Source organism: Pezoporus flaviventris, unplaced genomic scaffold (genome assembly GCF_033815535.1).
Source record: "Pezoporus flaviventris isolate CSIRO_AGI_PZ_B2104156 unplaced genomic scaffold, CSIRO_AGI_Pfla_v1 ptg000031l, whole genome shotgun sequence".
Classification (NCBI taxonomy): domain Eukaryota; kingdom Metazoa; phylum Chordata; class Aves; order Psittaciformes; family Psittacidae; genus Pezoporus; species Pezoporus flaviventris.
Genome location: NW_026892579.1, coordinates 24,806,154 through 24,828,848, shown reverse-complemented (window position 1 = coordinate 24,828,848; position 22,695 = coordinate 24,806,154). Strand labels below are relative to the sequence as shown.

Here is a 22,695-nt window from a genome sequence, read left to right as displayed (position 1 = left end):
CAACTAGCTAAAGCATGCTTTCATCAGCTTTTTTAAAATGTCCATGTTCAATAATGGATTGTTTTTGCAGGTACACGTGTAGAACCACACAGGGATGAGCTTTACCCTGAAACATTAGTTTGCATTTACTTAATTTTTTTCCACCAGTTTCCTTTTGGAACCCAGTATTGTTTGCTTATGTTTACAGAAACTCTGTTTTTTACCTAATGCTATCTCTAATTTGAATCTAGTGTTGCTTATCCAAACCATCGACTCTGGTCATTAGTTGCTCCAAATGCCTTTTTGCTGAACATCTCTTCTGTCTATACAGCTGGGTTCTGGCTTGTCTGTAGGCATTAATTTTTCAGAAGGCAAGGGAGATTAACCTGAAGAATACTTTTACATTAAGCACTGAAAACTACAGTGACTAGATAATATTTGTAGAGAGTAGAAAAACTTTTGCACCGTTCCTGAAGTGAGTTGGTTGAATTTTGAACTCTTTCCAACCTTTAACTAGGTGTTGTCTTTAATTTGATGTTAACGATTTCACTTGTTTTGAAAAATGATGGTATCTTGAGTAGATTCTTTAGCAAGAATGGTTAAATTTAGGTAATATTCAAGTTTATAAATCCACCTCAGTCTTTGTTGGTTGCCACCTAAATGGACATTTCTGTAAAGACTCATGCAGTCAAGATTATGAGGTCTCCAAAGAAATATTGCTAGAACAAAAAACATCTGGAGTTGCAGATGTAGACAAGGCTGTATTACTTACTTTGGTGTTTCTTTATCACAGTTTTGTTGGTTAGCTTTGAAAACTGGAAAGCAAGATCTTCTCAGCTGGGACACATCAAACTCCTTCCTGTGTCACACACTCTGTAAATTTGCTAGTGGAGTGTTTATTCAGACTTGATGTCAGACATCAAGTGCTACAGCCAGTCAGCTGATGTGTAATGGTGACTGAGAAAAAGCTGCTATATTGAAAAATGCTGAGAAACTTGCATTGAGTCAATGTTTTATGAATTTTAGGAAAACATACTTTAGCAGGGTTGCTAGTTGGAGGAATGACTGACTGCTTTGTGGCTCACAGCGTGTCATGTTTCAGCACCAGCACTAACTGTACTTGTGTGTGTCTGTGTGCTTCCCAGATGAATCAGCAAATGGCTGGAATGAACCTCAGCAGTTCCAGCAATGTGATGGGCTTTGGCCAGCCCCCCAGCACAGCAGCAGGATGGACTGGAAGCTCCTCTGGTCAGACTCTCAGCACACAACTGTGGAAATGAAAGTTGCAACAGAAGTCTCACCGAGAACAGCCACCTAACATTCCTTGTTCAAATGCATTTACTTTCACTGTTCCTTCCATATACATACTCTTTTTCTTTTCCCCCCAGCTGTTCAGATTAAGAATATAACTGACTGACCGTGTTGTGGTCTATATTGATTTAAATTTGATGTAGTGAAAAGCAGATCAAGAATACATTTATACATCATTGGCAGCATTTTCATACAATGCATATGATTTCATAGACCATGTATTTAAGAAGCTGCTTAACCACATACTGTTTTTTTTCCCCTCCAAGTTCTAGATCAAATGTTTGCATATAAGGGACGTAGCTATCATGTTAGTAATATCCAAAAATACAAACCCTGACCCCAACCCCCCCAAAAATTACCCAGTAATCCTGTAGAAGGTACTGTATGAACAAATGTTTAATCATATATAAATAGAATGTAAATGTATCACTGAGCAATGTTTTCTAGTGTATCAAACAAATTTTGTTTCATCTTACATTTCACTGTGATGTTCCTATGGTGTGCATAACAGGGAATATGCTTATGGAAAGGAAGGTAAACCTGGATGTTACTGTAGTTCTACAAATCAATAGTTTATTCTTTTAAAAATGAGCTGTGACAAAGTTTCCAATCTGGCTCACGAGGCATGTACACAGTATTAATGCAGAGAACTGACAGCACAGTATGTGCACAAGGTACCTCGGCGTGAGCACATACATTTTTCCTTGCAGAGATATCCAGGTTTATGACAGTGATTTGTGTTTACATTTTATGGTGCCTCGTAATGATAAAATGTTATTTCCCAATATTAAAAGGATAAATCCATAAATGGTTGTGCATTTTTATTTCATTGTTGTGTCACCTACTTGACAGCTATTTCTTCAAGAAGTCTACTTTTAATGAAGGAAAACATGTTCAGTTTGGAGGAGGATCCATTTATGCAGATATTTAAATCAGCAGTTCGTGAGTTAAAATCAGTTTATAATTACACCATTAAGCTGGATAAATACAAAAAGTATATACATAAATGGTGATTTTGAAAATACTCCAGTGCAGCCAGATTTCTCTTAGATTCTTTTTACTATGTGGAAACAGCCTTAAAACAAAGGTAAGTGTCAGTCTATTTAGACAAGAGTTCAGAAATGCATGCAAACAAGTTAGAATGAAGCACACCCACTTGATTTGCTTATTAGAGTATCTGACAGCTTCCTTTTGCTTCCACAGGAGTCCATCAGACATAGAAGCAGACTGTTTTAACTGGATGAATTGAAACACCTTCTGACACATCCACTGTACTGTACTTCTCTGTAACTGTATCTCTGCATCATACCTCAATGGTGACTGTGTCCAGGTGGTATTTTGGCTCATTAGCTAGATTTACTTTTTCTGTTCGCGTGTGCCATACAAGAACCTATAAAATAACACTTGTGTTAGTACAGGCATCTACAGAGATGATCCAAAAGCTCTTCAGTAAGTGTGAAAATCAGTACCTTTGTGCAGTTGTTTGCTTTTGGCTCCAGTTCCTCCACTGTCGTTATCTGTTTCAGGAAATCAGATTCTTGCATTCCCGGTTGAGAACCGCGCCGCTTGAATACGGCTTTCGGATGTGACAGAATCACTTGAAGACTCACAGCAAATCCTTGGTGGAGAAAAAGGATAAGAAAAACCTTTAGGCTTTGCATTTTTGTGCAGGCTGTGCTTCAGCCTAGACCTCTCCCATATCCTTTTTTAACATGACTAAATTTGATTATAGGGATAGATAGTATTTGGTAGGTTTTGTACATCCTACATTGTTTTGTTTTGCCCTGAAGGTGCAATCGGATTTTTTTAATTGCACCATATTTTCAACATGTTTAATCAATGTCCTGTCATGTGGAGAATATATGCTTTTTTGCTTGAAAAGTCAGGTATTGCTAAGATCTTGGAATGTCCTTCCTCTCTACTTCTGAATAAGAAATAAACCCAAATTTTAAGTAAAATAAAATGTATGAAATACATACTGTACTAGCCCTCCTGCATTTGAAGGTGAGAGTTGGAAAAAGAGGTTAGAATGTTACTTATAACAGCTCTAGCCTTTAGGGAATTTGTCTTTAGAGTTCTAATACTATCACTGATGAAAGACAAACCATATTAATCTTGTGCCTTGCACACTGTGTAGTTACTGTAGACTTGTGAATCATTTTCATCGGTGGTCTGCAAGACAATCAACTGATAACGTGCACTGCACAGCACGACTGGAAGGACTTCATCAGCACACATGCATTTCTGCCATGCATTCCACTAGTAACATACATTAGGGCCCTTTGGGGGGACATTACAAATTGGGAAATGACTAGTTTGAGCAAACTTGCCCCCTCTGAGGCAGCTCCCATCAATCTCCAGTTTGCCATTATTTATAGTACTCTCCAGTTTTCATTCAGCAATGCTCAGTCACGTGTACACTTCTTCAGGTATGACTCAAAACTTGAGTGATACACTTGTAAAGAAAAAATAGATTTGGAACTAACTCCTTATGTCTAATTGTCAAGCCTACCAACAAAATCCTTTGTGAGTCAGTTCAGTGTTGTTCCAGCTGTCTCTTTATGACAAAAGTAGTAACAATTTTGACATCTGTTCTGGAAAACTGTAAGAATATTCAATTCGAAAGCCAGTATTAAAATTTTCTCAATTTACACATAAGCATAACTTTCTGTAATGGAATATAAATCTGCCCCCTTTTTTACTAGAATTATCTTGTTACTGTATTTTCAGTGGCTTTTATGGGAACCTTTTAAAGAGGAAAATATGAGGGAGTACTTACTACATCACATGTAAAGAAGGCATAGGGAAACCACTTTAATCATGTGCTTGCTTGTAACAAAGCACAGGAAGACACCAGAAAATGCTTTTTTTAACATTTTTTAAAGATCTGGAGACAGCAGATGAAGACTAGCAGAAGGCTGGATGTAAACTGAGGTCCCAGTTCACTGATGGACATAGTTGCAAAAAATATGTTTAACCTTAGGAAGGATATAACCTATAAGATAAAGAAGAGCAGGTGTCTAGAAGGAAGGGGCTTACCCACGGCTCATAGAGTCCTCTGGTGAATAAAAGACTTGCAGAAGGTACAAGGCTTGGCGGCAGCCTGTCCTTGCCCCCTGTGGTTAAGCTCTGCAGACTGCCCCACCCGCCAGCAGCAGTGCTGGGATCCAGCTGTTCCCTGCTGCAGCTGCTGGGTTGAGCTAAGTGGTGTCAGGCAGAAGAACAGCACTTTGGGCTTTGCTTCCCAGGTAAGCATTTCTCCTCAGCAGGCTGTAGGCCTTTCTTGCCTCCTACAATGTGTATAGCCTGGCTATGATGGAGCAGAGGGTGCACTCTGTCCCAGCGCTCTTTGTAGCCAAGTGTAATTGCTTGTGAAGAGCTGAGGCTGAGAGTTTAAATTCCCTCAGCAAGAGACAGCTGCAGAGCAAAGCCAGCTGTCTACACCTTGAGAGATGACTCTGTAGGCTTATGACTGATGAACAAATTGGCCTGGTTCAGTCTTTCTGTTTAGGGTTTGGGTTTGTTTTTTTCCCTCAATTAGAACAAGTTATAAATTTTGCAACTGGGCTTTAGTGTCGTTGGTATTTTGGGCACAAAAACCTTAATGTCTGCTTTGGACGGGAAGGCATTGTTGTAGCCCAGATCAGTTGTGTGAGCTGCCATTTCTTTTTAAAAATACCTAAAGTTTAAGATTTAAGCTGGTCATCTCTCCTGATTTAAGCTGAGCCTGGGACATCATCCAATAAGAAGAAAATTAAGTAAGCACCAAAATTAATGTAGAGTCCTAGTTTTTAGAGTGGTGAAGGAATTCCAGTCTAAGCAAAAGAGACATGCAGATTTTCTGCTGCTTATCTTTGCTGTCTCAGCATGGCTCCCTGGTCCCTATAGCCCATACTTATCCATACATTAATTTCTCCTACACTTGGTACTTGCAAAGCCTCTGTTGAGAAAACTGGGTTCTGTTCCAAGGGTGGATTTCTACTATGCAGAGATCTTCAGCTGCACCATTCTCCCTGCATGTAACGTGCCCTTGCTGCAATGCTATTGCAAACCAACATTTTAGGGTGCTGTCAAAAGTCTCCCATGTTTTCAGGCATCAAATAGAAGTCAAATTATTAAACTGTGTATTGCATGTGGCGAGGACATGGACTACTGTGCACTGGCTGGACTGTGGCCTGAGGTTTGGTTCCTTGATCAGTGGTCATGCAGTCTTTGTTTCTTAAAAGAATCTAATAAAGCAGCAACCTGGAGAGAGAATATAACTCAAGGAAACTCACTGTCTCTGGTTCTTCAGCTCTGCTTTATCACTGCTTTAATTTCACATGTATGATATTTTTATTGTTGACAGACTTCAGATGGACTTGAGGGAAAACCATTTTCCAGGGACAACTTTCAGTTGACTTTTTATCAAAGACCGATAATTTTAGCATCAAAAAAAGAGGAGACGGCTCAGGTTTTGACAGTCTGGCACTAATTTCTCTCAGTAGATAATGATCCTGGTAACAGATGAAAAGATGCTTATTTTGAATTCTATCCCCAAACAGCTTAATCTGGGATTACTGCCTCCAGTGTAGCATAACTGAGCAGTGCTACACACGTGTAATTCTTTCACTTGATCATTATCCCTAACAAGGTCATATTGGGCTTAAGTTTACACAAAATGCCATAGGAAAATTTCATAGCTGTAGTGTGAGGAAGTGTTTTAGGGTTTTTGTGGTTTATGCAAGGCTGTAAATTAAATCTAATTGGCTGACGAGCCACCTAGGTAAGAATTAATTTGTTGGAGGACAAGATACCTGGGAGACAGGGCAAAGATTACATCTGTGCTTCTTTCTACAGAAGCTGTTTCTGTTAATTCACACCTTGGCTTGTGTTAGATCAATGGCATCTGTTAAAAGGCAGAACCATTCTTCTTTATCCGGTTAGACTGAGCTGGTTTTTAAAGATTTTGTTGCTGTGATTAATGTCTTTGCTTCCCGAATGCTCTAGATAGGATAGTAGCTGAAGGCAAGCTAGGAACAGAGTGTTTATCATGTCCAGAGTGTATAAATGCTAATGCTTAGTGCGGATGCTGAAACCTATATACTGGTTTCTACACAGTTCAAAGTACTACCCTTGGTGTGCTGAACATGCCACGGGTTGGGGTGTGCTTCTTTCAAGTTACCTGCTCCCTGTGACATACTTTTTGGGTTGCAGTAAGGCAAAGAGGCTCAACCAGAATGAAAGCGTTTGCTGACATTCACCACGGAAGAGGCTCTGGATTTGAAACTCAGCATTTAAAATAGTTGTTACCCTTTGATGGAGGGATGGTTGGGAGGGGGTTTTGAGTGTAATGTCTGCCATAGACACTCAAATTTGTTGTTTGTACTTGTGACCTCCAGCAGTGGCTCTTCTAGATTCAGATAAAATATGCCATGTTTTACAGTGTCATTAATAGACCAAGCTTTTTTCTCAGGGAACTGTAAGAAAGATGATGTACTAAAGATCTTGTAAATATAGCAAAATCTCCAGAAAAAGGCTCAGATCCTAGCACAGGAACTTAAGGCACAGGGGATGGGCTCTGGACCATAAGTCCAAAATCTGATCAGCCGGTAGTTCACAGGCATGGGTTAATCTCTACGACTGAAGTAGCTCCTGAATGCTAATGCAAAGCATGCATCTGTTTTCCTTGAACCATCTTGGCATTAGGAGAATCACGATCTAACTTCTCATGGGTGGCCAAAAGCTCCAGCACTTGGGAACAAGCCGTAAGTAAATCACTAACAGCATCATTTAATATGGAAGATTTAAAATCAGATCCATAATAAACAACAGCCTACCTCAGAATCAGTGTTACTGTTTGCTTCCAACACTCAACTCTCTCTCACTTTTCTTCCCTGAAGGTAAGGAAGTCTGTGTCAAACTTCAGAACCCACCTACAGTTAAAACTGAAGCAGAACTTACATAAAAAAACACCTGAGCTAATTCATCTGGTGTGTTGGCTGCCAGACAAGAAGCTACACAGGAAACAACTACTTCGCTTTCAGAATGAAGTTCAGCACTGGAGAACAGCAGTGTCAACCAGTTTTTACTAAACTGATCTAGTGTGATTGCTCTGTGAGAGTGTATTTCAGAGAATCATCTAGGGAAGTTGGCCAGCTAGGTTCTTTGAGCTGGTCCCAGTGAAATCAGCAGGACCTGGTTCCACTTGCAGTAGAGTTGAATTTGGCTCTCTATTTTGAAGTCTAGAAGAAGAAGTTTATGTGCTTAAAAGCAAGGATGCACTTCCTCTGAACAGCCACAAGTTAAATCAGTGCTTCCAAACCTTCTAAGCAGTTCTTTTCACACCCAGCCCAATGATCAAATCCCCGTAAAAATCACTATGAAAAGATAGTTCTGTAAACCAAAGGGAGCCTCCTTACCAGTGCCTTGGGCATCAGAACATTCATGGTAAACAGCTGTAGGCAGCTCAGCAGTTTCATATATGCACCTATTTTGTTTTTTCATGGTAATAATTTCAAAACTGATCCTTAATCTTCCCTATGCACAGCATATGGCATAACCTAAGTTGCTTGTCTATTTGATTCTAACAGATGAAGAAACGCCAGTGATGTACCACAGCATGGACTCATGTTTGCTAGCAAGTCCTTCAAGTCCCCGGGAGTATGTTGGGGATTCAGGCAGGGAGGGCAGAGATAGAAAACCAAGTGTGAACACACATTCTGTACACTGCACCTGTTCCGACACGGATGCAGTTCTGGATTTACAGGTTCTGTTTGTCTTCTGCCATGTTCCTGGGGGGAATGAAGGTGTGAACTTATTTAACATAGCTTTTTGCCAGCCTACACAGTATCCCCTGCTCTCCTTGCTGAAATTAAAAATGTCATTTCATTCCTTCAGTTATTTTTCTGAAGACTAATACAGGTTCCCTCACAAAGCCGTAATTCATTGTTTGTGGATCTGCAACACTTTCCTGTACTCTCCAGGCTGTATCCTTGTCTCTGTAACCCTCCTGTCTGTGACTTGGGTAAAAGTATGAGCAGGCAATTCTCTGACGGACCTGCATTTCCCTCACACCAGTGTTCCAGCCAGCAACTGCACACTGTAAACAACAGCTTAAGAACTTCCCATGCATATTTCCATGTCTGGGTTAGAGTCCCTTGGCCAATGTTGTGTAATGGGTTTTTGCCTGCTGCTAATGAATTATGAACCATGCTATCATCTTTACAATGCCCATAAGTAACCACTTCTACAGCATAGTAGCAATATGTACATAAATCCACAGGCAGAGACTGTTCAAATACACAGCTGCAGTCCTCGAAAGGCTGCACAGGTTTGGGGACTGACATACCTACTCCCCTGAGGAATGCCTCTGAACACTCAAATACTTATTTTCACGCCAGGTGATACTATTAACTTGAAATGTTTCTACAGTGCAGGAAAAATCCCCTGTTGATGTTTCTGTCTTTGAAGTGTTAACAGCTATTAGTTCTCCTTTACTCTTTTTAACCAATTGTACTGTAAATACTGTATGTATTTTTAATCAAACATTTCAATCCATATAAAAATATTCTGTCGAAACGAGAAAGCACTGTCTTTTTCCCTCTCCCAAAACATAAAAGGATCAGAAAAAAAAGAAAATAGCTATTGCAAACCCATTCTTGCCCTTGTATTCCTACCTTTCCCCCCTTCCCTCTCCATCCTGAATGGTGCATTTAGAAGATACCTAAGTGCAAATACTGTATCATTTGCTGGGAAACCAGCTGCTGCTACATCAGGAATCGGACTTCTGTACAGTTGTGATACGTATGGCAGATATGAATATATGCAAAAGGTTGTCTAAGCATGGAGAGCCAGGCAGCTATGTGGTACACTAACTTCACAACAGAAGATTGATTAGATCCATTTTGAAGCTTTTCCACCTTCATCTACTAGACTGTAGCTGTAGTGATGTTTTTCCCCTAAGCCCAGTGTTTCAAACTCTGTCTATCTACAGTTATCACTGTCATTCCAAATAACCGATAAAAGCAAATAATTTCATGATAAAGTAGCATTTTACAACATCAGGTCCAAGAAGGGCCTGCATTCATACTGCCTGGTGTTGATTGATGACACAATGAAAAGGCAGGAGCTCCTTGCACAAATTAATTGGATTAATTAATTTACAATTAATTTGTTTAAGACAAAAAAATGTAGACAACATAAAAACCAAGTTGGTGTATAAAATTAAAAACAAGTGAAAGTTCAGACATTACCAAACAGCAACTGGATTAGATGAGGTGTGCAAGCTGAGAAATCCCAGATGCGTAGTGCTGAAAGGCACAACAACTACAGAGGTCTTAAAAGCTGCTTACACTGAGTAATCAAACTTAAGAGAAACATGAATATTTCTCTCATGTTTATTGTATACAATACATTGTGTCATGAGACTTGGTACATAGAATCACAGAATGGTTTGGGTTGGCAGGGACCTTAAAGATCATCCAGTTCCACCCCCAACTGCCACTGGCAGGGGCACCTTCCACTAGACCAGGTTGCTCCAACCCCTCCAGCCTGGCCTTGAACACTGCTAGGGATGGGGCAGCCACAGCTCCTCTGGGCAACCTGTGCCAGTGTCTCACCACCCTAACAGGAAAGAACTTCTTCCTAGAGTCTAACCTAAATCTCCCCTCTTTCAGTTTGAAGCCATTCCCCCTTGCCCTATCACTACATGCCCTTGTCAAAAGTCCTCCTCCAGATTTCCTGTAGGCCCCCTTTAGGTGCTGGAAGACTCACCTGCCATGTCAATAGCAAAGGGCCTGTCAGCTCTCCAGCCCGTGTACCAGCCGACCACTTTGCCGTTCTCCACGACCGGGCGCTCGTACCTTCGTCCTCCTACCAATCCCACGGGCCACACCGATACTTTGCGGGTCGTCCGCATCTGCAAGAGGCAGGCACAGAGTCACTGCAGGCACGGTTTCCTAGCAGGCCTTTTCTGTCCGTGTGGGTGGAAAGCCTATACATTAATCATCAAAACTAGGTATCTAAAAGCAAATCTAGCTTACAGATTTCAGCCCAAGAGAGTAAGTACTTGAAAGCAGTATGTGCCCACTCATTTTCTCTGTAATCTCCAGCTCTCTAGCCCACAGGCACCTGAATTCTACTGAAATTACTCTATTCTTATTATTTTTACACCAACAATTTTTAAAACCATGAAAAAGCCCCAGTATTTTTTCCTTGTTTGTTTGGATTTTCAAAGGTGTAGTACATCTTTTTTATCTGCAAGACTACAGCATTCTGGCAGTAGGCATATTTCTATAGATTGCTGAGGTTCTGTACAAGCCCATCAAGACAGGAGATTAACAAATACACACCTCATTAAGACACATACAATTAGTTTGAGGCTGGTAAAAAACCCACCGAGTACGGGAAACAGCAACACACACAGCTCTTCCCCAACCTGCAATGTATCAGATTTGTACAACAGATGCTGCTCAGATCTCTTAAAGGCTCACAAAAAAAGATGTGGTTTGGGCTAAGTCTTTTTAACTTCTACATTTTCTCTTGAAAAGCTCTGCTAAGTTTCCAAGCAGGACAGCAAGCCGCTCAGGCTTGTTTGCCATCAGTAATGGGAACTATTCCCAGTGGTATAAATGTAACTAAAGGCAATTCTGGAAACATGATCCTCATCTAACCTGGAGGAATCTACAGCTACTAAAAAATTACTCCAGCAAAAAGCATGCATGACTGGGAGCCAGTGAATTCACTTCACTGGTTAGTAGACCATTTTTATCAGTAAACAGGAGGTAACATGACAGCACCCCTGACATGCTGCTCCTCATGGGAAAAATCACTGACAGCCTGGCGTGAGAACCTGACAAAAGAAGTGCATGGACACAGCAAATCGCACAATTTACCCACACTGATTCAAAAGTCACTGCTTTAACTACTGAGCTTAAGTGTGATCCTATTTAAGCAAGGACTACTCTATTTCACTGTAACCTGTGCTGAACTTGATCAATTTTTAAAACAGTCTTTTGTCTTCTGTTGCAGTTGAGGCCTATTCCTTCCGGAAATACTATGCCTTTCTCTTTCCAAGCACTCCTCTTAGCAAAAACACAGTTTTACAAGTTTGTAACTGCAGTCCCCTATTCCTAGATGCTGAAGTAAAAGACAACCTTGGTTAACTATTAAACACTTCTGCCAAGGTGAAAGATGTATCATGCGTATCATCTAGACTCCCAGGAAATGCACCAGAAATAAACAGATACCACATCACTCTGGTTCACATTTCTAAGCTAGAAACATCAGCATATTTCAGGGAGAACTTCTACATAGAGGAGGTATAAAATGAGTACGTAAAAATCCACAAATAAGTATGTACACACAGAAGAGAGGCATGTGCCTCCTCTCCCTCCAGTTCCTTGTGTATATGAGAGAACAGCAGAATTTTCCCACTTCCACCCTAATAACTGTTGCAGCAAGTGAGACCATCTCACTCCACAGCCTCAGTCCATACTGCGTAAGAACAGGGTATGCGTACACTTAGCAATACAGGCATTTCTCGTGATAGGGATTCTGTCCAAACCACTATTTAATTTCCAGTGACAGACTGTCACGAATCTCCCTACAGGTTATTGTTGAACATTTTTGTCTGTAGCTGATCTCCCTGCTTAATATTATTTTTCCAGTCTCTCCCATTTGGGAAATGCAGAGTTAGCGATTAACTATTTGGATATGGAAATCAGTCAGATCTTCTCATGAAGATCTGTTAGCTCTGGTTTTGATGGTACATGCATTTCACAAGTTTTTCTAACAGTGTACTTATATTAACATCCAAACACATCAGACATGGACACAGAGTATCATCCTGTTGGTCTTGCCTACAGAGGCAAGTTTCCAACAGGATTCCAGTCAAGCCACAATACACCCAACGCTACTACACCAGTATTAACCACAGGATGAACACAGATGCCCACTAACCTTTTTGTGTTGCCATTAACACCTCTGCAGGGTGTGGATACCTGAATAAATCACTAGCAGTAGCGTACTGCTTTACAGCATTTAGCTATCCTGTGCCAACTACCTGTACCCACGGTAAACATAAAATGCTGCAAGACAAGGGCAGGCATGGCTCGAACTACAGGAGAGTAGCTGATGCATGGTAAGCTCATGCACTGCCTTTTCTCACAGTAAGTGTTTGGGCAGCTGCACTGCAGAGTGAGCCAGATCACACGAGACTCCTGAATTGGGTCAACTGCAGCCACAGCATTTACGCTAGCAGAACCAGGCTGATTTACATTAATATGTTACCACACACAAAGCGTAGTAAAATCTCATCAGTGAAAAGTGTCTCACTGACCTCATGAAACCAGCATGAAATGACCCAGGAAGTTTTAATTACTACAGCCTTGTGTCCATCTCAGTGCCTATGAGTTAAGTCAGTAAAGCCACTACACACCAGAAGGAAGTAACCAACCCTTTACAGAGCTCTTTATTTTGTCCTTGGGTTGCTTTCTTTATTCTCACAGGTGACATTTTTAGAGAATGAAATAAGCAGGTGTCAAGAATACAGCAATCCTTTACAGTAAAAATGGAGAAAGCGCAGCTAGACCCACATTTATGCTAACACTGAAATACTTGACAGCCTCAGGATATGCTAGGCAGATGAGAGTAGGAACGTTTCTTTTAATCTTCTGAAAACAGCATTACTGAGTTAACGTACTGAGTTAACGTAACACTGTATTTATGGATGATGGGGAGAAAGCTATTATTTGGATTAAAAGGCCAGCTTGTGTCTGGAATTTGATGTTGCTAATCACAGGGACACACAAAGGTGATCCAAAACCATGTTAATTCTAAGTAGCTTTATTGCTGTGGGTTAAATAACTGCCAAAATCCTAGAACTTACAAACAGCTTCCTGAACTATTCTTCTATCTGTCATTTTAATGCGTGGTAGCACATGTTGTCTTAATACTCAGCTTTTGAAGTCCTGGCAGCTTACATGAATGGTATTCCTCTTACTTACACTTAACTCTCTAAGTCACCCATCTGGTCTATCCTAGCTGGACTTTTACAGTTAACAGTGGGTGACAGGAACCTACTGACATGACACATCCTGCCTAGCCTAGACAGCTATCTTAAGGTAGGATGAATCTCCCTCTGGATATGTTTTTGCTCTCTATTTTTTTGTTTATTTGAAAGGAGTCTTAGGCAAATGAGGAGAGTGACATAGCAGGAAGATGAGAAAGGAGGAAGATGAGAAAAGGACTCTAAAAAATGGTAGAACAAACCTGAATAAAGGGGGGAAGAGAGCAAATGTCACACACCCATGTATGTGAAGGAGTGGGCTAAGAAACGACAGGAGAAAGCAGTAACAACTGATGAAAGAAATCCCAGTGAGGTGATGGCCATGTAACAGCAAATACAGTAGCAATAGAGGAACCACTAAAGAATAACAAACAAAAATGCAGAAAATGTAGCTCAGCAATAAAAGGCAGTGATAAAAACATTGCCAAAAATAGCATCTCATTAGTCAATCAAGAAAAGTTGCTTAATGAGATGCACCAGACTGATGGATAGGGAAGATACCAAGCTAGTAATAAAATATAAAAGCCCAAGAGAAATGAAAGCAAATGACAGAGGGAAACACGGCCATACTCCTACACTGAAACGGCTTCCAGACTGGAATAACCATCCTAGTGTTTCTGCAGCATGATGTCAGTGCCCTTCAATTTGGGATTCAAAGCTCTCGGCAAACACAAACTTGGCTGCCACACACAGTAAGGTTTTTTCCTCCCCCTCTACGATTTCAACCCCTGTGTAATCTGTGATCTATACTGGTCAGGCCACAGCTTACCGTCGAGTCTTGCCCCAGAGAGACTCAAGCAGATTTCTGTACAAAATTCTAATTTATTATTACCAAAGATATGATCTCAAGCTCCTTCACTACAACTCTTTTGCAGGGGAAGATGATATGGGTTAAAGCAGAAGCACAGCCAGGTTCCCTATCAGTTCTCACACAGGCATCCTGCACCACTCACAGGTCATTTAAAGCCAAATTCTGCTTCAACAAAACTCATGTACTTGCACAAGTCAGAGCAGCTCAGCTGCAGCAATGCTACTCAGGCATTAAATGGAGCTTCTGCCCCTACTTACCATCTCTTCAAAGGAAGCACTGAGTCATAGAAAATCTGCACCAGTGGTTTTTGTGGTTCAGGGACTGTAACGCTCAGGGGATAGTAACTTCAAAAAGCAAGTCTGTTGTTGGTCTTCCTGACGGTAAAGGGCATGCCCTCATGGCAAACTCATAGAAAGGGTCTACAACTCAAAAAAAGTAGAAGTCACTCACTGATGCAGCCTGCTCCACAACCATCACGGGTCATTGGGTTTAGTGCTTCACCATCCAAACATCTGCCTTAAACCTCATCTGCTGATTTGAACCCAACCTACACTGCAGAGGGAGGATAGATTAATTTCCCTGTCTCTCAAGCAATATTTTACATATCAAATACAATGATTAATGCTTCTAAATTACACCAGCACCGTGTTTCTAAATTGTACCGGCATCTGCGGGCACAAGTGTCAACACTGTTCCCCTACAGGAGAAAACTATACTAAATGTAGCTAAAGCAGTTTGGAGCGAATTTCCCTGGAACAGTAAGACTTCCAAAACATTTGCTGTTCATGCTTCCTTTGACCCTTCTACTTCTTAATTCTTTTTTGCGTCCCTCTTTCTGTTCCTCTGCTAGGTTGTGCTCACTGTACCTCTGAAGAGCTGCTGACCATTCACAATTAATTTCATAGTATCAGTTTCACAGGTAAGAAAAAGACTGCTGCCAAAGTGCAAAAACTGACAGTGCTTGGTATTCTGCCACCCAGAGTCACTCACTTGGGTAAATCCAAGCTTATTCTGTCATTCTTTCCTCTCCTTTTTAAGCTATTTCATTTTTTACCAGTCTTTTCTAATCCAGACTCTTCTGCATAGGTATTACATGTCTACGTGCAAGGAGAACGTCAGTGCACATTTAAAATCTGTCATGTCTCCTTAAATCATTTATACACTAGAAAGGTATTTAAGGCACTGCTAACTCATATTTAGAGCCTTTATTATGAAGAAAATAACTAATGACTGCCAGCTAATACTGAATTCTGTCTAGACTACTGAATGCTATTTTAAGACTACAGCAAAATACCGACTTTTCCAACCAGCTCCAAGAGATACAAAAGATCTCCAGGTTTTCAAAGAGAAGCAGATTCACTTATGCTACTTTTAAATCCTTTGCATAAATATACCCATTAAAAATACACAGAATTTAACTTAATGCAGTGTATAAAGATTCAGACAGTTACATAAAAGTTACCGAAGGAGCACAAATCCTTCCCCAGTCAAAGCTGGAATAAACAGTGAATATTCACCTCTTCTGCAGTGTCTTTTGTGAGTCGGTCTCAAAATGTTTTATGAAGATGATCATGGGAGAACCGAAGCCCGAGAGACATGCAATGCCTGCAAGCATTTCTGTTCTATTTTTGTTTACAAGGATTTATTTTTTCAGGCTACAAACTCTTAAGAGCCTTTAGAACACCTGCTACCTCTATACACACCTTTTGGGAGAGTAAAGGGCAGGGGCATAAGAAAATGTTTTCCGTCTGAATCACTCACAGAAATTGCTCTCTGCTCTATGGGGGCCACCATGAAAATTACCAGTCACACAGCCCTAGCCTTCAGTGAGAAGGTCACATCCATTAGCCGAGACAAATTGTTTCCTGTTTTCCTTCTGTTCTTCGTGAATCTTTGTTCCCATCTGGCTGATTTGAAGTTGATCCTACCTGGGCAATTTAGGCCACTACATAAGCAACAGCATACATTCAAAATACTAGGGAATTTTGTTTAATTTGATGTTTAAGTTACTCCTGCAAAAAGCAATCCAGCCAACTATCCTCTTCCCTGATCACACTCTCACCTTCTCCGTGGCTCCATGAATCCTGAGTTAACTGCAAAGATCTCCTCAGCTTCAGAAGAAGGGGTTGAGGTCTCTCCTCCTACCTCCTTTCCAACTTCAACTCTGCAGTCACAGTGAGGGCATTCTTGTGCAGGCAACAGCTACAGCAGACTGAATTCTGATCCCCAATTCAGAGGGCTGCAAGGCTAACTGCTAAGCTGTTGAATAAAAGTTTGCTGGGTTTTGATTTGTGTCTTTTTTGGCTTTTTTTCCCCATCTTCAAAATGACAGTTAATGCTGTGATTTACTTTGAACTCCATGCTGCAAGGCTGTATTCAGATCATACTTTATAGTGTGGGGTTCTCTAAGGAGACCCATTCTGCAAATCCTCAGTTCACATTCGGACAAGACAGTGGTATGAACCATACCTGCCCGTTCCAGGCACCTACCAGATCTGGCTATGAAATTCCAGACACCAGTGACCGAAGGGCTGGGTGACAGTGAGGGAGATCATAGTTTAGGTACGGGCATTTCCATTTCATATGCATCTCAGTTTAGGTGTCTGAGCAAATTACAAGCAAACCTTACAGATACAACCTAGACAGGAATATCTAAACATCAGTGTGCTTCTGAATGCAGCAAGCTCACTTTCTCACATACTCCTGTTCTTTGTACTCCTTAAGCAGCTCATCCCTCACCCTCAAAGATTTCAGGGGAGTCTGCACAATCAACAGTTGAATGAACCTCCACCACTAATTGCTCCATCTTGCATACAAATTCTATACACATAGACCAAGGAAGTGGCAGCCTTTGGACAACTGCCTGAACTACAGAACATGGAAAGGGCAGAGAAAATGCCTGAGATGCAGAAAAACATGAATGATGTGAAGAGTTAAGAGAAGTGGAAGTTAGCCAATTCTATCACTGGTTTCCAGTGCTTAGGCTAACCTTGTTTTTAAAACCTCTTTATGAAGGTGGAATACCAGCTTTGTCTAAGGTTTTCTTTGTGGAAGTTTAAAAATATTAAATTGGCAGTTGCTAGGCATTAGTCACAATATTACAATAACTGGCATTCAGGAAAAAGATGAAGCACAAATGCAACAGAAACTAACAGAGTCACTCCAAAAAGAACAGCCTATAGTAAAACAGAAAGGGAAGTTATGATGATTCATGTAGAAACATCTGTAAAGTATATCAAATACAGGAGTTTGGATTTCAGGGCTCTCAATGGCTTTGTTATGAACACAGGCTGATATTCAACTGATAAAAGACACTTTCAGAGAGCAGACTGGTGTTTCTGATGAAGGGATGCAGATGGGCACCTCCAGGTGAACAGGTCACACCTGAACAGGAAAAACAAATTATTCTGGAGGTCTGATCCCAAAACAGTAAACGACAAAACACAACACGACAGAACCACCAGCATTAAAGTAAAAGCAAAATTTTTTTCACCTGACCACCGCTATACTCTCAAGCAGAAAGAGTTGGGAATAATTTAAAGGCCACATTTCCATTCCTGAAAATACTTCATCATTGCTGCAGCACTTCACAACACTGAACAAACCAGTCCTTTCCCTGAAGCCTTTCCAGGGAAGCTGAGGCTTTCCTAACAAAATGTTCAGCAGATCCAGTGCTGAATATAAAGACAAACCAGGATCTCCACCCTGTTCTAGAAAGGACAACTAAGCCTGCTCAGACCCTGCCCATCTGACTTTGAGGATACAGGTTTGCCAGTCAAAAGCTAAGCTATATACCCATATGCCACTGAACATCTTAGGAAAAAAGACAATTATAAACAGCACCAGAGGGTTCCAGATTTACTACAGATGGTGACATTTTCCAGCAAAACAGTACTGTGAGCCGTTGTTTGGGGGTTTGTTTGTTTGGGTTGTGTTTTTTTCCTAATTTCCATCAAACACATTTTGCCCAGGTCTATTGGGCCCAGTTCATTCCATATCAAATACATGGTACCCACTACTATAAGTAGTACTTACAGTACTTATAAGTAGACAGAAGTACTTTGGACAGAGATTAGAATTCCCTCATCAAAAGCTCTCAGAAGTTTCTTATGGCATTTCACGTCAAAGCACGCTCCTTTTTTGATCATGCCCTCATGGTTTATACACCTCAACTGTCAGTAAAGCCTTTGTTGATTTTGTTTTGTTTAAAAGGCTCCATCTTCTGTCATGGCACAAGGGAAACTCACAGCAAAGGAGATGCTTTAAACATGATCCTTCATTGAGTGCAGTTCTGAAAGAAGCACAACCCTAACACCAGTGTTTCTTTTATGTTGGTTCTACAGTCCTAACCAGCCTTGGTTCCCCCCCCCCCCCCCCCCCCCCAAGCTGACTGCTGTTACTGAAACCAGCTTTGACTCAGAAGAAAGCCATTATAAATAAGACAGAACTACTGTTTCATAAGCCAGCAAACGTACATAACTGCTTGCAGGCAGATGCTAGCAGACATTGCTGCAGGCAGGTTGGGACCCACATGTCCCAGGGCTGCATCACTGACATGCTGAACATCACCTAGCCAGCACAGGATAGTGGTAGCACCAGAATTCAGAGTTCCTCTCATCCCTCTACATTTACACTACCCTCCCTATTGAGCAGACTACAGTTTACCAGACCTCCTTTGAGATACGTGGCCGAAGGTCTGGAAATTGTTGCTGGCAGGGTAGCACGCCGAATAAAATTCCCTCTCAGGTATCCCTACCACCCCTTTCATGACAGGAATTACTACCAAATTTCATCTTCACACATTGCATTCAGAAGCTGTTCTCCTCATGCTTGGAGAAGACAAGCATAGTTCACCCTCGTAAATCAATCAATTCCTGAAGGAGAGACTGGGATTTACCACAGAGCTGTCAAGCTAGAATCCATAAAGACGGAGGGCTGATGGGTTTTTTTTTTTTAGCAGGAAACATAAAACCCCCACCCTCAAGCAGTGACCTGACCGAAAACAAGAGTACTGGCTCTCTCCAGTCTCCCACTCGCCGTAAAGACACATTCCATTGGCAAAGCTGCCAAGGGACTTCCGTTCACTTTGCCAGGTCGACACAGCATTCCCCGTGTTACTAGCAGCGTGTCCCAGAGACCCTGCACGCAGCCCGTTACTGACCCCAGAAAACGGTCATGGGAACTTGCAGTGGTCACTGAAGTAAAAACTCCTTTCCCACTCCTGTAACAGAGCTTTCCAACCACCGCACTTCACAGGGAAAACTCACTCGTGAGTGTTTGCCTGTGAACGCAGGGCTCCAAATAGCCTCCTCTTCCTCAGCAGCTGAACCCTGCCTGGTGAAAGAGAAGCCTTAGGGCTGTGGAGCGGGAGGTCTCCATTCCCGTTAGCAAAAAGAAACACAGACTGCTTGTTGTGCTTGCAATTTTCAAGGTTAACCCTTCAGACAGATTTATCCCCTTGCTTTTCTGCACTGCCTATTTGATCAGAGAAGTGATTTATACCTTTTTGTTTCATCATTCACAGCAATCAGAAGAATAATATAAAAGGATAAGAGAATAAATGGGACTGGACCCCTTTTCAGTAGCTGTGGGTCACTCAAGTGATACATCTACCCAATACTGTTTAGCCTGCCCCTAAGGTTGGTACAAAAAAAAACCAACAAAATAAAAAGTAGAGATTCATCTCAAAATCTCTTTCATCCTACACTACTCATTGTGGCAAAGTGTATTCTCGGTATCAATTTACAGACTCCTTAAGATTGAACCAGGTTAGTGTTATATCCCCAACAGAGGTGGGCACTCCCATCACGAATTACTCTGCATTACAATGCACTAAGCACAGCCACAAGGTTTTAAGAAAATCAATTACAACAAAGGTTTAGCCTCCAGGCAAAGGTCTGCAAATCGGCAGCTTCAGTGCTGAATGCCAAATGGGCAAAGTAAGTAGAGCATCCCTGCTGAAAGGGGACCTTGCGCCTGCCCCCATGCTGGAAATGGAGAGGGATGCATCACAGACCTAAACGCTAATTAAATGTAAGCATTGCTACACCTTGCTCTCGGGAGTTTCACGTGCTTCACTTTCCAGCGTATCGCGATCATTCAAACCTACTGACTGTGAAGCATGTGAGAAAGCGCAATGCTTCCAAACTGCAGAAGATGGGTAATGCACTACCATCTGCCAGCGGAAAAAACGTCCAGGACCACAGCTCGTCTGAAGTCCTGTACGTTCCCTATTTGCTGCTCATCTACTTTTCCGTTTCTCTTCCTCATTTTCCTGCCAAGTTTACTCTTCTAACTGTCACAGAAGATGTACACGATCTTTCTTCTGCTGTTTTACGCCAATTTACTACACACCCCTCCTTCCTGCCAGGAGGAACCCAGAAAGCAAGCTGGATACTCTCTCCCCCGAGCACTAGCCAATTCCCACAGAAAAGGAAACAAAGCCCTTCACCAAGGAGCTGCAATAAAGACAGAAATAGGTCCCTTCACAAAAGAGGCTCCTGAAAGGGTGTTTGGCCACTACACAGACGATTTGCTGCTTTGAAAAGCGTCAGGTTTCAAAAAGGCAACCCCGTGCGAAGGAGCCGGCTCCGGGCTGATTCATTCGCGCCAAGAGAAAGCTGCAAAGGATGGCGAGTGCGGGTTTACCCTACGGGGGGAGGAATGCGGCCCGAAGACAATAAACATCAGAGAGCGCTTCTCATCCCACCTTTAACACAAGCACAGGGTCCCTTGTATAAACCCTAAACTTGCCTCGCTCTGCAGGAAAAGGAGCAGGCGGCAGTAAAAAGTTTTGAAGAGCGTGGGAGAGAGGGACAAGAAACTTAAAGTCACGGCGTGGAGGGGCGGCCACACACCGGCAGCGCTGCCGAGACCGGGAGCAAGCGGGCTCCGCTCTTCGATGCCCGGGTTTCGGGCACCGGGCGGGGCGACGAGGGGCAGGAACGGCGAGTGCCCGAGGGGAGGCCGGCGCTGCACCGTCGCCCGCGCGCCCCGCCCGGAGCCGCACGCACCTCCTGGAACAGCTCCAGACTGTAGGTGTTGTCGTCGTCGGCGAAGAAGAGCACGCCGGGCTGGGGGGGCGGCAGGTGCTGGTGCCGCTGCCGCAGCCAGGCCAGGCCGGCGTTGCGCTGCTCGGTGGCGCGGGGCAGCCCCGGCCGCTTGTAGCGGCGCGGCGTGGGGACGTGCAGGTGCGTGCAGGGCAGCCCGGCGGCCGCCACGAACCGGGTCACCAGCTCGCTGCGCGCCGCCGCGTCCTCCACCAGGATCCAGTGCAGCCGCGCCACCTGCCGGAAGGTGTTGGCCAGGCGGGTGAGCTCGGCCTTCTGCACCGGGCGGCTGTAGGTGGGCGTGATGGCATAGATGGTGGGGAGCGCCGCCTCGGGGCGCCGCTGCGGAGGGGGCCGCGCCGCCGCCGCCGAACGGGGCTCTCCGCTACCGGCCCCGCCGCCGCGGGGGGCTCGGGCGGGCAGCGGCGCCCGGCTGCTGTCGATGTCCAGCACGATGATGACGATGAGCACCCAGGGCAGCAGCAGGAGGAAGCGGCTGAAGAACAGGGACTTCATCCTGCCCCCCGCGCCGAGCCGAGCCGTCCCTCAGCGCCGCCCCATGGACGGGCGCGGCGGCGCTCAGCGCATGGCCGCGGCGGGCGGCGGGGATGCCCTCGGCCCGACCGCGCTCCTCCGCGGGGCGGGAAGCGCTTCCTCCTGCGGGTCGGGGCACCCCGCAGAGCCCTGCGGCAGCCCGGCGGGGCAGGTGCCCGGCCCCGCTCCTGCTCCTCCTCTATTCCGTGAGCGGCCGCCCGTGCTCCGCCGCCTCCTCCGCCCTCAGCATGGCCGGGCCGGGGGCGCCGCGCCGTCGCGGCCGGGGCTCCGGGGAAAGGCTGCTTCGCCGCCGCTTCCCCGGGCGGCTCTGGCGGTGCGCAGAGGCGGGGAGGGGAAAGCGGGAGGGAGGGAGGGAGGGTTCCCGCGGGCGGGGGCCGGGGGGGCTCCAGCCCCGCCCCGCTCCGGCTGCCGCCCCGGGCGCCGACGGGCGGGGGAAGCGGCTGCTCGCGGGGCTCTGCCATCGGTGCCCTCGGGTGCGGCGGCGCGGGCTCCTACCCCCGGTGGCGGACGCCAACTTTACCGGCGGCCGGGACACCTCCTGCGGGACAGCGCCGGCAGCCCGACAGGCAGGGCCGGGCTGGGCTGGGCTGGGGCGGAGGGGTACGAGCCCGAGTACTTACCCCTCGCAGCCGCTCGCTTCATGTTTGTGTCGGGTTCTTTAAAGGAGGAGCATTTCTGCGCTCCGCAGAAGTTGTACATAAGCGGCCGCTTAGTGCGGTTCCCCTCGGTTTTCTGCTGTGTCCGTCAGTCGGGGCCGCCCGCCCGTCCGCTGCCCCCGACGGAGGCACGGGGGACCCCAGCCGGTGTCCTGCGCGCCCGCTGTCGCCTGAACTGCAACCCCCTTCTTTTCCTGTTGTGCTGCTTCCCTGTAAATCAGGTGGCCTTGCGAGCACCTTCTTAAAAAACACTCTGAGAATTTTGTATTTCCACCAGTCTGTATT

General features: G+C 44.1%; 2 protein-coding genes across 3 annotated transcripts in view; one reads left to right on the top strand and one right to left on the bottom strand.

Moving 5' to 3' along the window:
* SMAP1 (small ArfGAP 1) overlaps positions 1-2,098 on the top strand; it is an 82,503-nt gene extending 80,405 nt beyond the window's left edge. For both annotated transcript variants that reach the window (XM_061460521.1, XM_061460522.1), the window contains one exon: positions 1,125-2,098. In XM_061460521.1, the coding sequence (XP_061316505.1) occupies positions 1,125-1,259 (135 nt within the window). In that variant the 3' untranslated portion in view covers positions 1,260-2,098. The remainder of the gene's footprint in view (positions 1-1,124) is intronic.
* On the bottom strand, positions 1,844-22,079 carry B3GAT2 (beta-1,3-glucuronyltransferase 2). Its single transcript, XM_061460524.1, has 4 exons — positions 21,164-22,079; positions 10,045-10,189; positions 2,760-2,908; positions 1,844-2,680 (listed from the first exon to the last, which is right to left on the bottom strand). The coding sequence occupies exons 1-4, from the start codon at positions 21,713-21,715 to the stop codon at positions 2,594-2,596; spliced, it is 933 nt and encodes a 310-aa protein (XP_061316508.1). The 5' UTR covers positions 21,716-22,079; the 3' UTR covers positions 1,844-2,593.
* Between the last annotated feature and the right edge of the window lie 616 nt (positions 22,080-22,695).

What these genes read in the sequence shown, in the direction of transcription:
- B3GAT2 (XM_061460524.1), bottom strand. Translation starts at nt 21,715, where the DNA reads ATGAAGTCCCTGTTCTTCAGCCGCTTCCTCCTGCTGCTGCCCTGGGTG. An exon ending in GTCTGGAGCTGTTCCAGGAG is followed by an intron (nt 10,190 to 21,163) that starts GTGCGTGCGGCT and finishes TGCCTCTTGCAG; the next exon opens with ATGCGGACGACCCGCAAAGT. An exon ending in CTTTGCTATTGACATGGCAG is followed by an intron (nt 2,909 to 10,044) that starts GTGAGTCTTCCA and finishes TTCTCCACCAAG; the next exon opens with GATTTGCTGTGAGTCTTCAA.